Below are 14,216 nucleotides of genomic sequence, written 5' to 3' on the forward strand. Positions count from 1 at the left end.
AGTGCAGAGCAGATCTACAAAAATACGCAACTGATGCTGACATTGGCATCTCTAACATCAAAGAGGCGTGGAAAGTGAACTGAGCAGGCGTGTGATTGAGCTCACTCGGAAGCAAAGTAATAAACGGCGTCTGGGTGGGTCCATAACGAACATAACAAATAAAAGGTAATTTATTACCTATGAATATTAGGTGACAGTTTAATTTCAAATGTTTGTTTGTTATTGCTGTTAAGATATTGTTGTATTTTGGGATACTGGGTCTTGCGTTGCGAACAACACGAAGGATCGTTCAAGGAAGGTCTGGTGCACCCAATGCTTTGAACAATAGACTGCGATCAAACTCACACATGGAGATGGAGCAGTATCAATTTATTTGAAACAATATTTAGCTATCGATTGATACACGTGTAAGTTATCATAATTAATTTGATTCAAGAAAACTACGTTTGTTCTGGTGGTTGTTGATTAGATTATTTGTGTTTGAGAGTTTAGGCGCTTTAGAGCATCGTAACAGCTTTGTGTTTACGCAGCTTGACCTAATTTTACACAATATAGGTGTAAAAAGCATTTATGGGGCACTAAATAGGTGACTCCTTAGCACTGAAAGCTCAGGTAAACCGAGTCGGCATAGCAAATAGCAGATGCTTGCCAACTAAACATTCGTTTCACAGTGCTAAACTGTTGGATTCTTGTTATAAATATAGCTAAATAGCTACCTCGTCCATTTTACGTGTTGATACACCACATGTGTCATGAAGCTATGCGGTATACTATTCCGTATGCATGGAGTAGGTACCTGGCACTTATGCCATCTCATGACCTAGTATCTGGGCAACATTTTACCAGTAGTGGGTTTGATAAGTAAATGTATTCATTGGGCAGGCATTATACATGAACTGTAGTTAGCTACCTAGCTGTAATAGTCAACTCCATCCCTGCCTGGGTCTCGTACTCTAACCCAGCTCCTTTTCCCTTCACAGCTCAGAACCATGTCAGGGTTTTTGGACAGCATCCGGTGCGGAGAATGCGAGTGCAATGTGGACTGGGGAGAGAGGCGAAACACCATTGCATCTATAGCTGCTGGAGTCCTGGTATGTTTTACTATCACATTTGACAACTGTACATCACTGTGAAGGGAGAAAGAAGGCGTATTCCTAAATCCTAATCCATATTCCTGCAGTTTTTCACTGGTTGGTGGATAATCATTGATGCAGCTGTGAACTATCCAGATGAGGCGACTTTCCATCACGCCTATCACGCCTGTGGTGTCATCGCTACTGTGGCCTTTCTCATGTAAGTCATGCTGTATTGTGAATGTGTCCAACGGGGTTGTGGTCAGTCTCATTTTAATTCAGGAATTCAGTCTGTTGAAATTCTCCTTGAAAATAAATTGAGCTCTTTCAACTTTTGCCTTTGGTACTTCTCTAGGATCAATGCTGTCTCAAATGGCCAAGTGAGAGGGGACAGCTACAGTGAAGGTTGCATTGGACAGACAGGTATGTGTATGAGAGAATGGAATAATCCTAAATGCATTCCTTTTCCTAACTGCATTCTATTCCTTGAATTTAAGATGTAGTCCTAAATGCAGAATGATGTAGATAAATCAAGCAGCTCAGAGCTGAACGTATGTGTTCGGTTGCTGACGTTGCTGAATGCTGGCCTCGCTCTGTGGACAATTCTTTGTTTTATTGTTTTATTTGTTTTTTGACTAAAATAGCATCAGTTTTGAGTCAGGAAATGTGTACTTTTCCACCTAAAATATTAGCGATTCTTGTATGTAGCCGACTGCCTCAGCAGTAACAACTGCCTATGAGCACCCTATGGGGTTAGACCCAGCTGCGTAGAAGCTTCACGATATGCCGTTATATGGAGCTTGATGTCACGGATAAAACATTTTGGGGGGTGAGAAGGAGCTGAGAAGAAGGTACCAAATGCCACGTTTTCTGATAAAAGATGCAGAGGATGGTTAGCAGCAATTTTAAATTGTAAATAAGATGTAAATACTCCTGCAGCCCACATTGCACCGCTGCGTGTTTAGCAAGCACTTCAGCGACGATGCATATGAACGGGATATGCAATCTGAAATGATGGGGACAATAAACTGAAGGACACTGAAAGATACAGCTGTGGCTGTATTTCCATGGGCTGGATCTGGTGCAGTGGCAAAATACAAAGGAACGTTTGAGAAGAGAAAGCGACAAAGCAAGCGTGCAGAGGTATGTAGCCTAGCCTGATTTGACATTTGAGGGGTTCTTATTGTGTTATTACCATTGCATCATCATGTAGGCATACTTTTGAATATATAGTGTATGCAGACACCCAGCCATTCAATCTCCATAGGAAACACTGGCAGTAGAATGGCCTTACTGAAGAGCTCAGTGACTTTCAGTGTGGCACCGTCATAGGATGCCACCTTTCCAACAAGTCAGTTCTTCAAAAATTCTGCCCTACTAGAGCTGCCTGGTCAACTTTAATTGCTGTTATTGTGAAGTGAAAACGTCTAGCAGCAACAATGGCTCAGCCGCGAAGTGGTAGGCCACACAAGCTCACAAAACGGGGGCTGCGTAGCGTGTAGAGGCAGTTTGGACTACGGAGTTCCAAACTGCCTCTAGAAGCAACTTCAACTGTTTGTCAGGAGCTTCACAAAATAGGTTTCCATGACCGAGTAGCCGCACACAAGCCTGAGTTCACCATTAGCAATGCCAATTGTCAGCTGGAGTGGTGTAAAGCTCGCTGCCATTGGACTCTGGAGCTGTGGAAATGCGTTCTCTGGACTGATGAATCACGCTTCACCATCTGGCAGTCCGACGGACGAATCTGGTTTTGGTGGATGCCAGGAGAACGCTACCTGCCCCAAAGCATAGTGCCAACTGTAAAGTTTGGTGGAGGAGGAATAATGGTCTGGGGCTGTTTTTCATGATTCGGGCTAGGCCCCTTAGTTCCATTGTAGACGATTCTGGGCTTCCAACTTTGTGGCAACAGTTTCAGCATGACAATACCCCCGTGCACAAAGCAAGGTCCATACAGAAATGGATGTCAAGATCGGTGTGGAAGAACTTGATTGGTCTGCACAGAGCCCTGACCTCAACCCAATCGAACACCTTTGGGATGAATTGGAATGGCGACTGCTAGCCAGACCTAATCGCCCAACATCAGTGCCCGACCTCACTAATGCTCTTGTGCCTGAATGGAAGCAAGTCCCCGCAGCAATGTTCCAACTTCTAGTGGAAAGCCTTCCCAGAAGAGTGGAGGCTGTTATAGCAGCAAAGGGGGACCAACTCCATATTAATGCCCATGATTTTGGAATGAGATGTTTGACGAGCTGGTGTCCACATACTTTTGGTCATGTAGTGTAGGCTTATGTGCTCTACACGTTAGCATATGTGCCCTGTGTATTTTTGACATGGGGAGTTGAGAGACAACAGACATTATGTCACCTTGCATTGCAAAACATTGGGATAAATGAATATAGACTATATAGTGTTTTGGGTTAATGTGAAAACGTATACCCACTAACTAACGGTCTCCGTCATGGAGGTTTATGAAAAGCAATCATTCAATAAAGTAAAGTAGCTACTAACTCGTTAGATAACTGTCCATTTGGCCAAGCTGGAACAGAGGTGCGTCTCCAATTCTTTTTTCGAATACGGAAAATAGTTCCCAGGGCACCAGAATTTGTGGGCAGCAAGATATGTGTATGTGACCAATAAAATGTTATTTGATTCATAATGTAAATGAACTGCTCCTTATCATTATGTGCCTCTATTTCTGTAAGAATTGTAGTCAAATTTTCTGGTAACATTCCTCATTCGTGGCATTGGAGCGTAATTGCCACAACTGCACCACCAGTCTGTGTTGATCCTGGGGATGGGTTGGGGCTGTAGTCCAGCTACTGCTACGCTTTGGAGGCTAGAGCAACGCCAGCCATCTGAAGCTCAATTTGCCTCAATTCTTTGTCCGAATACTCTGGCTCAAATAAATACGGTTCAACAACACCATCGGCACCCCTCCAGTAGTTTTCATCGCTCGTGAGTATTTCGTCATCAGACATACAGTATGTTTGTAGGTTGTTGATTCCTTTGTATAACTAATGTGTAACAATGTGCATCTGTGAATAAGGGCATAACGTTTCTACGTAGCAGGTATTTCCCAGAGAGCGCACATGCACAGTTGTTACCCATCGCCGCTGCTGTGGCAGTCGGCCACATAAAATAATATAAAATATTTGCAAATGTTTTAGATGGAAAAGTACACATTTCCTGACAACCGGTAGTACTTTTGACAAAAAGCTACTTCGACCGTACGCTTTCAATAAAACAAATAATTTGTCTACACTTCGCAGATTTCTGAATCATGTAATTTTCCAGCAACGTCACGAGTCACATGACCCATTTTTGCAGCTTTTTCATTACAGCACTAGGGGAAGAGGGCAAACTCCACTGAACTAGTTTAAATGTATTGAATCACTTGGAAGTTTCTGGATTTTGGGTAAACTTCTCCTTTAATTGGATTTTGGGGGCCCAGAAGCTGTGACTTTTTGCTCTTACAATACGCACACACACAGAGGGAGATTGGGGCGGCAGGTAGCCTAGTGGTTAGAGCGTTGTACTAGTAACCGAAAGGTTGCAAGATCGAATCCCTGAGCAGACAAGGTAAAATTCTGTCATTCTGCCCATGAACAAGGCAGTTAACTCACTGTTCCTAGGCCGTCATTGAAAATAAGAATTTGTTCTTAACTGACTTGCCTAGTTAAATAAAGGTAAAATAAATAATAAAATCTACACATACCCACATACAGTTTAAATGGCATCAGCTTTATGGACGCCCAACCAATTGTGTTATTATGTGGGGGTTTTTCACGCACAAGACATCCTCCAAACACCCCACAGGGCCAACATCCACGTTATTTGCAAGAGGAAGCGACACAGGTACGGAGGACAAAGAGCCGGATGCCTGGTCAAGACCCGGAGAAGGCGAGTGGGAAAGCTGCCATTTCCGTCAATACTACTCGCCAACGTGCAATCATTGGACAATAAACTAGACGAGGTACGATCACGAATATCCACCAACAGGACATCAAAACTGTAATATCCTATGTTTCACGGAATTGTGGCTGAATGACGACATGGATATTCAGCTAGCGGGATAAAAGCTGCACCTGCAAGATAGAACAGCACACTCCAGTAAGACGAGGGTTGGCGGTCTATGCATATTTGTAAACAACAGCTGGTGCATGAAATCTAAGGAAGTCTCTAGATTTTGCTCACCTGAAGTAGAGTATATTGTGATAAATTGCAGGCCACACTACTTGCCTAACGAGTTTTCAGCTATACTTTTCGTGGCTGTTTCTTTACCACCACAGACAGATGCTGGCACTAAGACCACACTCAGTCAGCTGTTTAAGGAAATAAGAAAACAGGAAACCACTCACCCAGAGGCGGCGTTCCAAGTGGCCGGAGACTTTAATGCAGGGAAATTTCCATCAACATGTTAAATGTGCAACCAGAAGGAAAATAATTCTAGATCACCTGTACTCCACACAGAGATGCGTACAAAGCTCTCCCTCGCCCTCCATATGGTAAATCCGACCACAACTCTATCCTCCTGCTTACAAGCAAAAATTTAAAGCAGGAAGCACCAGTGACTCGGTCTATTTAAAAAAGTGGTCAGATGAAGCAGATGCTAAACAACAGGACTGTTTTGCTATCACAGACTGGAACATGTTCCGGGATTCTTCCGATGGTATTGAGGAGTACACCACATCAGTCACTGGCTTTATCATTAAGTGCATCGAGGACGTCGTCCCCACAGTGACTGTACATACATACCCCAACCAGAAGCCATGGATTACAGGCAGTATTCGCACTGAGCTAAAGGGTAGAGCTGCCTCTTTCAAGGAGCGGGACTCTAACCCGGATGCTTACAAGAAATCCTGCTATGCCTTGTGACGAACCATCAAACAGGCAAAGCGTCAATACAGGGCTAAGATTGAATCATACTACACCGGCTCCGACGCTCGTCTTATGTGGCAGGGCTTGCAAACTAGACTACAAAGGGAAGCACAGCCACGAGCTGCCCAGTGACACTAGCCTACCAGATGAGCTAAATCACTTCTATGCTCGCTTCGAGGCAAGCAACACTGAGGCATGCATGAGAGCATCAGCTGTTCCAGGCGACTGTGTGATCACGCTCTCCGTAGCCGACGTGAGTAAGACCTTTAAACAGGTCAACATACACAAGGCTGCGGGGCCAGACGGATTACCAGAACGTGTGCTCCGGGCATGTGCTGACCAACTGGCAGGTGTCTTCACTGACATTTTCAACATGTCCCTGATTGAGTCTGTAATACCAATACTGTAGTGGCTCACATCAACACCATTATCCCAGAAACCCTAGACCCACTCCAATTTGCATACCGCCCAAACAGATCCGCAGATGATGCAATCGCTATTGCACTCCACACTGCCCTTTCCCACCTGGACAAAAGGAACACTTACGTGAGAATGCTATTCATTGACAACACCATAGTACCCTCAAAGCTCATCACTAAGTTAAGGATCCTGGGACTAAACACCTCCCTCTGCAACTGGATCCTGGATTTCCTGACGGGCCGCCCCCAGGTGGTGAGGGTAGGTAGCAACACATCTGCCACGCTGATCCTCAACACTGGAGCTCCCCAGGGGTGCGTGCTCAGTCCCCTCCTGTAGTCCCTGTTCACCCACGACTGCATGGCCAGGCATGACTCCAACACCATCATTAAGTTTGCAGACGACACAACAGTGGTAGGCCTGATCAACGACGAGACGGCCTATAGGGAGGAAGTCAGAGACCTGGTTGGGTGGTGCCAGAATAACAACCTATCCCTCAACGTAACCAAGACTAAGGAGATTATTGTGGACTACAGGAAAAGGAGGACAGAGCACGCCCCCATTCTCATCGACAGGGCTGTAGTGGAGCAGGTTGAGAGCTTCAAGTTCCTTGGTGTCCACATCAACAACAAACTAGAATGGTCCAAGCACACCAAGACAGTTGTGAAGAGGGCACGACAAAGCCTATTCCCCCTCAGGAAACTGAAGGTTTTTACCCTCAAGCCATAAGACTCCTGAACCGGTAATCAAATGGCTACCTGGACTATTTGCAATGTGTGCCCCCCCCTCCAACCCCTTTTTTTACGCTGCTGTTAATCTCTGTTTATCATATGTGCATAGTCACTTTAACTATACATTCATGTACATACTACCTTAATTGGGCCGACCAACCAGTGCTCGCTCACAGTGGCTAACCGGGCTATCTGCATTGTGTCCCACCCACAACCCGCCAACCCCTCTTTTACGCTACTGCTACTCTCTGTTCATCATATATGCATTGTCACTTTAACCATATCTACATGTACATACTACCTCAATCAGCCTGACTAATCGGTGTCTGTATGTAGCCTCGCTACTTTTATAGCCTCGCTACTGTATATAGCCTGTCTTTTTACTGTTGTTTTATTTCTTTACCTACCTATTGCTCACCTAATACCTTTTTTGCACTATTGGTTGGAGCCTGTAAGTAAGCATTTCACTGTAAGGTCTACACCTGTTGTATTCAGAGTACATGACAAATAAACTTTGATTTGAAATTAAAGATGGAGCTTCAGACCCTAATGAGTCCCTTCCACCTCATTGTATCACTGATTGCAGGAGCTCGTGTGTGGCTCTTCATTGGCTTCATGCTGGCGTTTGGATCTCTTATTGCTTCCATGTGGATCCTGTTCGGAGGCTTCGTAGTGCCCAGTAAGTCCAGCATTCCCACTCAACATGTGATTATGGTTATATAACCCAAACTAATAGCTTATAGACATTGAGCGGTCACTGTGCAAAAAATTGTAAAGAATGATAGTAAAGTTTAAAAAAAAAATATTTTCACAGAGAAACCTGTTGTGTATCCTGGTATTGCCGTTTTCTTTCAAAATGCATTCATTTTCTTTGGGTAAGTATTCTTCAAAATATTCTTCATGTTTTACCTTAATTAAATGTCATTTTCTGTTAAGTTATATGTACTATAGGTATTCTCATATTCCCTTGGAATGTATTTCTGGCCTAGTAGTGAATACGTCACTTAAATGTATTATAGTCTAAAATTAACTATAATACCTTTTAACTAGAACTACATTACAATACATTGTCTATGCTAGTTATTTTCTCTAAATAGACACCCAGTCTTTTCTTGCAGGGGCTTGGTGTTTAAATTTGGACGCACTGAAGACTTGTGGCAATAATGATTTCTCTCCATGTCATACGATCTGTTCTCTTTTTCTGAGACAGTCTACGCTTTGTTCAATCAAAACACCTACTTTCTGTTTTTCAAGCAATACAAAATATTCATTTTGTATGATAACTTTTTTTTTAGCTTTTAGATTAACATTGGTAAATTGGTTGTACAAATGCACTTTTTACAATATAAAAAGCACAATTTGCAATTTCTCTTAATGCAATGTTATTTTATTTTCACTCAAAGTATGGAGCTATTCTGTTACAATTTACCATCTTACATTATGTATAATGGAAACCTTCAAAAACAGATTATTTACAATACCCATTTGCACTCTAATGATATATTTTGCTCCTTTTGATGAGGAAATGTTCATTATTAAGGTACAAACATCTGAGGGGGAAAATATAGGACATATATATGTATATATCTCGGAGGGTTAATGTTGTAAGTAGATTTACTTACTGTACATTTACTGAAAATAATTGAACCTTCAATGTGGGCAAACAAAAGTTTTACAGTTGTCTAGATGTGGAGTCTCTAATTGAGTAGTTATACTGAACCATCATTTGAAGGTTCTTAACTCAAGCTGTAGTTTGTGTGGTTTGATTCAAGGTTTCAATGCGTCTATTCTTTGACTGTATTTGACTGTAATGCTTATACATTTACAGTACTTGTATATTAACCTAACCAGGAGGTCACTTTTCTGATCCTGAACCACCATGGCAGCATTAAACACAAAATGTACAACACACACGTACGAGATGACAAGTCTTTATTCGCAGCTCTCACAGGCCAGTTTCTCTCTTATCTTGGCTAATATTGAAAGTTTGACTAACACAAAATAATCACAATCACATATTCCAGTGCTGGTTTCACATACTACACATTTTGAAAAATGTAATAAGTTGAAGATGCATGGGAATATTGTATGGTTGAAATGATGCATTGGTTCATTGCTCTCCTGACACTCAACACTTGTTCCTTTTTTCTTTTCCAACCTCTCAATTTTTCCCGCCTAGGTGGGGAAACTGAAAAACAATGATTTAAGTTAGATAGCATAACTTTAGAGGCACAAATGTATTGCTGCAACTGCATGAATATCTTTTTTAACCTATCAATTGTTTGAAACAAACTGAGTCTTTCTGTCATCACTGATTACTTACATCCCAGAAGGCCTGGTCATCAAAGAATTTCTTGTTCTGGGGTGGCCTCCAGAAATTACATTTCAGAAGAAAACCTGAGCAGGAAGGAACATGTTTGTGGTTAAAACTCCAATCCACCAGTGAGTCCAATAACATATGTACAGTACTGTTGAAAGTCACCTGTGATGATTCCCAGAATCATGCTCAGGCTCAGGGTGATGAGGAGCGTGCAAATGTGGAACACAGCAAATCGGACAGCCCTGAAAGATTCATAACCTCATTCAAAGGACACCCCTATAAATTTGAACATGTTCTTATGTATTCACCTTAAATTATTTATATAAGTAGAGTGATTGTTATAATGTAATGCCTTATCAAATGCGGAGATACATTTTTTTTTATACATGTCCCCAATGCTCTTCATATCCTGTAAACATAGGTGCTTTTAATGCTGCGTACGTTGTGAGATCATCAGAGTCAGCGATCTGTAGGAGAAGTTGAACCATCCACCCCAGGATTCCAGGCAGACCATGGACACTAAGGACTCCGCAGGTGTCATGACACTCAAACGCAAACAGCATGAGGGGCTGAAAGATCAAAAGCAATAATATGAGATAGTGAAAGCCCACGGGCAATTCATTTATTTGTTTATACGTACCTTAATGTATCGGGATCCCAAGGTTGATATCAGTGCAGCAGCAAATCCAATCGCCATAGCTACCCACGGCAAATGAACGGCTGACATAGCAACCCCAATAGCAACACCACCAGCAAGAGTACATCTCTGAATATGAAACTGAGAGGAGAAAACATCCACACAATTATTTTAGTGGATCGGATAGGGCAACTCTATCCCTCAAGATGACAAAATATGTGAAATTCTTAAATTGTTCTTCTATTCTACTTGATCAATATCCCACTTTAATGGCTACCGCTGCCCTTTAACTTCCCACCTATGGGTGGCCCTGGCCATTCAAACATGTTTTCAGGTCATTACCAGGTTGAGTTTCCCTTGGGGACTAGTGAGGACAGAGAAACCAGCAGCTGTGACGGCACTGACTGCCAGGGCCAGGTAGGTGCTGTAGACAGCTCTCAGGTTCCTCCCTCTGTCAAGATGATCCACCTCTACCAGCACAGAGTTAAAACTGGGCCAGAACATCCACAGGAACAGAGTCCCTGGAGAGGAAGAGATGCACGTACCAACCAGAAGTTAACACTTGTATTATTGCAAACAGCCCTGTCAAACAACAAACACATTATTAGTGGAGCACTAGCATTTCCATGTACCCATTACAGAGAACAGACCGGTCTTGCGGTCAATTTTCTCTTTCTCATGCTGTTGCTCGGATCCCTGTCTGTACAGGACCCATGATAGCATCAGTCCAAAGAAGGCCCCAAAGATGTGGAGAAGCATGATGGTATTCAGAAACTGCACCTGTGTGTAAACAGACCACCCAATCATCAGTATACTGTCTAAAAACACATCGTCATCAGATTCATCACTTTATCGGCTTACCTTTAGGAATGTCTGGAGTAGCCAGCCATTCAGCACAAATCCAGATATCTCCAACAGGGCAATAAGAAGGAGATGGACAGGATTGGTCTTCCCAAGGACAGCACCTATGGCAATGAGGGAGGAAGCTGTGCACATCTCTGCAACAACCAAACTGGTCCAAACAGGAAAAGGGGTTCAATATTTATGATATATGCTTCCAACAGACAACTAAATATAGATATTAGCTATAATCAAATTGGCAGGTAAAAAATCTGGGATCTAACATTTTGTAATGTTCAAATCTCCCATCAAATCTGAAGTTTAGATCCAATTACACTATGCCTCAATGCCGAATGAATAAGAAAGAAATGCACCATTTAAACATAATGAAATAAGATAATGCCTATCCCATACACCTCAACTTATTTCTCAATACCTTCTCATATTTATCCAGATCTTTCCTCTGTGATACATAGACTCAACACCGTTCAGGATAACTGCCCACTGGACAGCCATGGCTGCCACTAGGAGGGTAAATCCTGCTCCACTGAAGCTGTACCGCACCAGGAATGTGGCCAGAAAGCCAAAACCCAGAATCACCATCACATGAACATCCTGAAATTCTGTGAGGAAAGAGGGGACACCTAATATGTCACAGCTGGGAAAGACATTGTATCACTAGTCTTGTAAGCCTGTAAGAGGATAGAGTTGAATTGTTTTGTGTTGCCCCACACAAATATTGTGTATCACTGAAACTGTGCACAATGGAGCTAGCTGTTATGTGGGAAAGCTTTGGGAGGACATATCCACCCCAACAAGTCCAGCCGCAACTCTTGCTGGCCCAACCAGATTAAGCATTTATCACTCATTACCAGTGTTGGCAGGCCCTACCCATTTTTTTGTTCTCTCTCTCTGTCTGTCTGTGTCTGTAAACAAACACTAGGCTATAGCCTCAAAACATTGTGAAAACTATAATTTTGATCTCATGGATGGGCAGTCCTTTTACCCATTGTTTGTCTATTAATTTGAGTGGTTATATTTCTCCAGTCCCATCCTCCAGTCCCATCACTCAGCTGTAGTGGAGAGGTGGCTTTGTTGTTTGAAATGCTGATTACATTTAACTAATATATTCCCAGAGCATGCTTTAGTAAGAAACTTTTTTTGTCTCATAATAACAATATTAATAATTATCTTGAAGTATACCTCTGTACACCACCTCTCCAAAAAAGCACATTACAATTGTTCTTTAACTCACCTGAGTAATAGTTGGTGAATGCATGTTGTTTAGTTTGTACATTTTGTTCAATGTCAACATAAAAAATAAATACTACGATGAATCCCGTCTGCAGGAAAAAGAGCAGAGGCGGCAGACGAAAGCGGAGACTCTGTGCGTATTGGGGAGCCATCGGCGCTTCTAACCAAAAATGACCAAATGATTCCAAAACAGAATTGTCTGCGCACAACCCCTTCTACGCGAAACCGGAATGTCCCATTGGGCAAGGAAGAGCAGCTACTTTACCCTCTGTTTTATCTGTTTATGTTTACAAGTAAAAATGTCGACGCTGCTGCAGGTGTTTGGGCAATCCCTATTTTGTATCGATGTGCGTGTAGAGTAGATGACGTTACACATTGATTCGGTTTTGAAGACATGGTGTTTTCATTTTAGATAAATAATATCAGTTTACTTTAAACCGCATTTGAAAGTGAAAAAATATGCTAGTAGGCAGAATCCCAGTAGAAAATCGTCTGCAGGAGCCTACTGTAGCCTACATTTATCAAAAATGTTTTGAAAACCTGTGCCCAGGTTGTGCAAATTGCTCCAGTGTGAGTGGTTGCGTCTGAATAATATATAATTTATCCTAAAATGTGCACTTGTTTACTACCCACAAATCTATAAAGTGTAGACCGTTTCCCAGTACACGACACACGAACGTCATGCACAGATGGCGCGACTCTCGCAGTAAGAAAGCCATCACCACCTGCACACATTCAACATTATTACAATATTACTTCCAAACAAAATAACTTTTTTAGGTTCTCATACACTTACAATGATTCTTGCTTGAACAGTCGCTAAGATTATATTTGGCTGTGATCTTTGCAAAATAACTATTTTGGATGCAGCAGTTGTTAGCTAGAATGCTAACGCTCATTGATATAGGCTGTAGCAGAAGCTCAGCGGTGTAAAGTACTTAAGTAAAATTACTTTGAAGTACTAGAGTACTTTGTGGTATCCTTACTTTACTATTTATATTTTTGACTACTTTTACTTAACTACATTCCTAAATAAAATAGTGTACTTTTTACGCCATACATTGTCCCTGACATCCAAAAGTACTCTTTACATTTTGAATGCTTAGCAGGACAGGAAAATGGTCCAATTCACACAGATGCGGCACCAGTCATGAAAGCACCCGTAGCCTGCTGCTGTTCATTTGAGAAGGGCTCCCCGCTTTTGCCAGTTCACGTAACAGGCCACGGGCCATAGAACGGTGTGCACCGCAGCTACCAGTGTGTTGTGAACAACAGAGTAAGCAACAATAGTGGAATCGGCAGTTCGCTTCAAAAAAAAGAAAACCGATACAATTAGTGGAAACATTCCACAATTGGACTAGATCATGCTAAACAAGGTTGGAATGTTGTTATATAAATTCAACAAAATACAATTATTAGTTAATTTGGCTGAAAATGTAAAAATCGGTTGAAATCACACTGTGGATATATCTTCAGAATTGCATTGGGGGCATACTTATACAGTGGGGCAAAAAAGTATTTAGTCAGCCACCAATTGTGCAAGTTCTCCCACTTAAAAAGATGAGAGAGGCCTGTATTTTTCATCATAGGTACACGTCAACTATGACAGACAAAATGAGAAAATAAATCCAGAAAATCACATTGTAGGATTTTTTATGAATTTATTTGCAAATTATGGTGGAAAATAAGTATTTGGTCACCTACAAACAAGCAAGATTTCTGGCTCTCACAGACCTGTAACTTCTTCTTTAAGAGGCTCCTCTGTCCTCCACTCGTTAACTGTATTAATGGCACCTGTTTGAACTTGTTATCAGTATAAAAGACACCTGTCCACAACCTCAAACAGTCACACTCCAAACTCCACTATGGCCAAGACCAAAGAGCTGTCAAAGGACACCAGAAACAAAATTGTAGACCTGCACCAGGCTGGGAAGACTGAATCTGCAATAGGTAAGCAGCTTGGTTTGAAGAAATCAACTGTGGGAGCAATTATTAGGAAATGGAAGACATACAAGACCACTGATAATCTCCCTCGATCTGGGGCTCCACGCAAGATCTCACCCCGT

At 42.1% G+C, this 14,216-nt stretch overlaps 2 protein-coding genes across 5 annotated transcripts; one reads left to right on the top strand and one right to left on the bottom strand.

The window, feature by feature from the left end:
* On the top strand, positions 1-9,010 carry LOC106579881 (transmembrane protein 50A). Of its 3 annotated transcripts, none has more exons than XM_014160254.3 (7): positions 1-165; positions 981-1,091; positions 1,181-1,293; positions 1,429-1,496; positions 7,686-7,778; positions 7,914-7,974; positions 8,218-9,010. In XM_014160254.3, exons 2-7 carry the CDS (start codon positions 990-992, stop codon positions 8,261-8,263), a joined length of 483 nt encoding a protein of 160 aa, XP_014015729.1. In that variant the 5' UTR covers positions 1-165; positions 981-989; the 3' UTR covers positions 8,264-9,010. The 3 variants fall into 3 exon arrangements, with proteins under 3 accessions (XP_014015729.1, XP_082827590.1, XP_014015820.1); XM_082971464.1 differs by having other exon boundaries at positions 8,205-8,474; XM_014160345.3 differs by having other exon boundaries at positions 98-407.
* A 4-nt stretch (positions 9,011-9,014) lies between these two features.
* Positions 9,015-12,425, bottom strand: rhd (Rh blood group, D antigen). 2 transcript variants are annotated; one of them, NM_001123572.1, is given in 10 exon segments: positions 9,028-9,287; positions 9,423-9,496; positions 9,582-9,661; positions 9,861-9,988; positions 10,060-10,197; positions 10,399-10,577; positions 10,689-10,836; positions 10,918-11,068; positions 11,333-11,519; positions 12,152-12,307. In NM_001123572.1, coding segments are annotated over 10 exon segments (1,263 nt in total). In that variant the 5' UTR covers positions 12,303-12,307; the 3' UTR covers positions 9,028-9,260.
* Between the last annotated feature and the right edge of the window lie 1,791 nt (positions 12,426-14,216).

Source organism: Salmo salar, chromosome 01 (assembly GCF_965601325.2).
Source record: "Salmo salar chromosome 01, fSalSal1, whole genome shotgun sequence".
NCBI classification, from domain to species: Eukaryota; Metazoa; Chordata; class Actinopteri; order Salmoniformes; family Salmonidae; genus Salmo; species Salmo salar.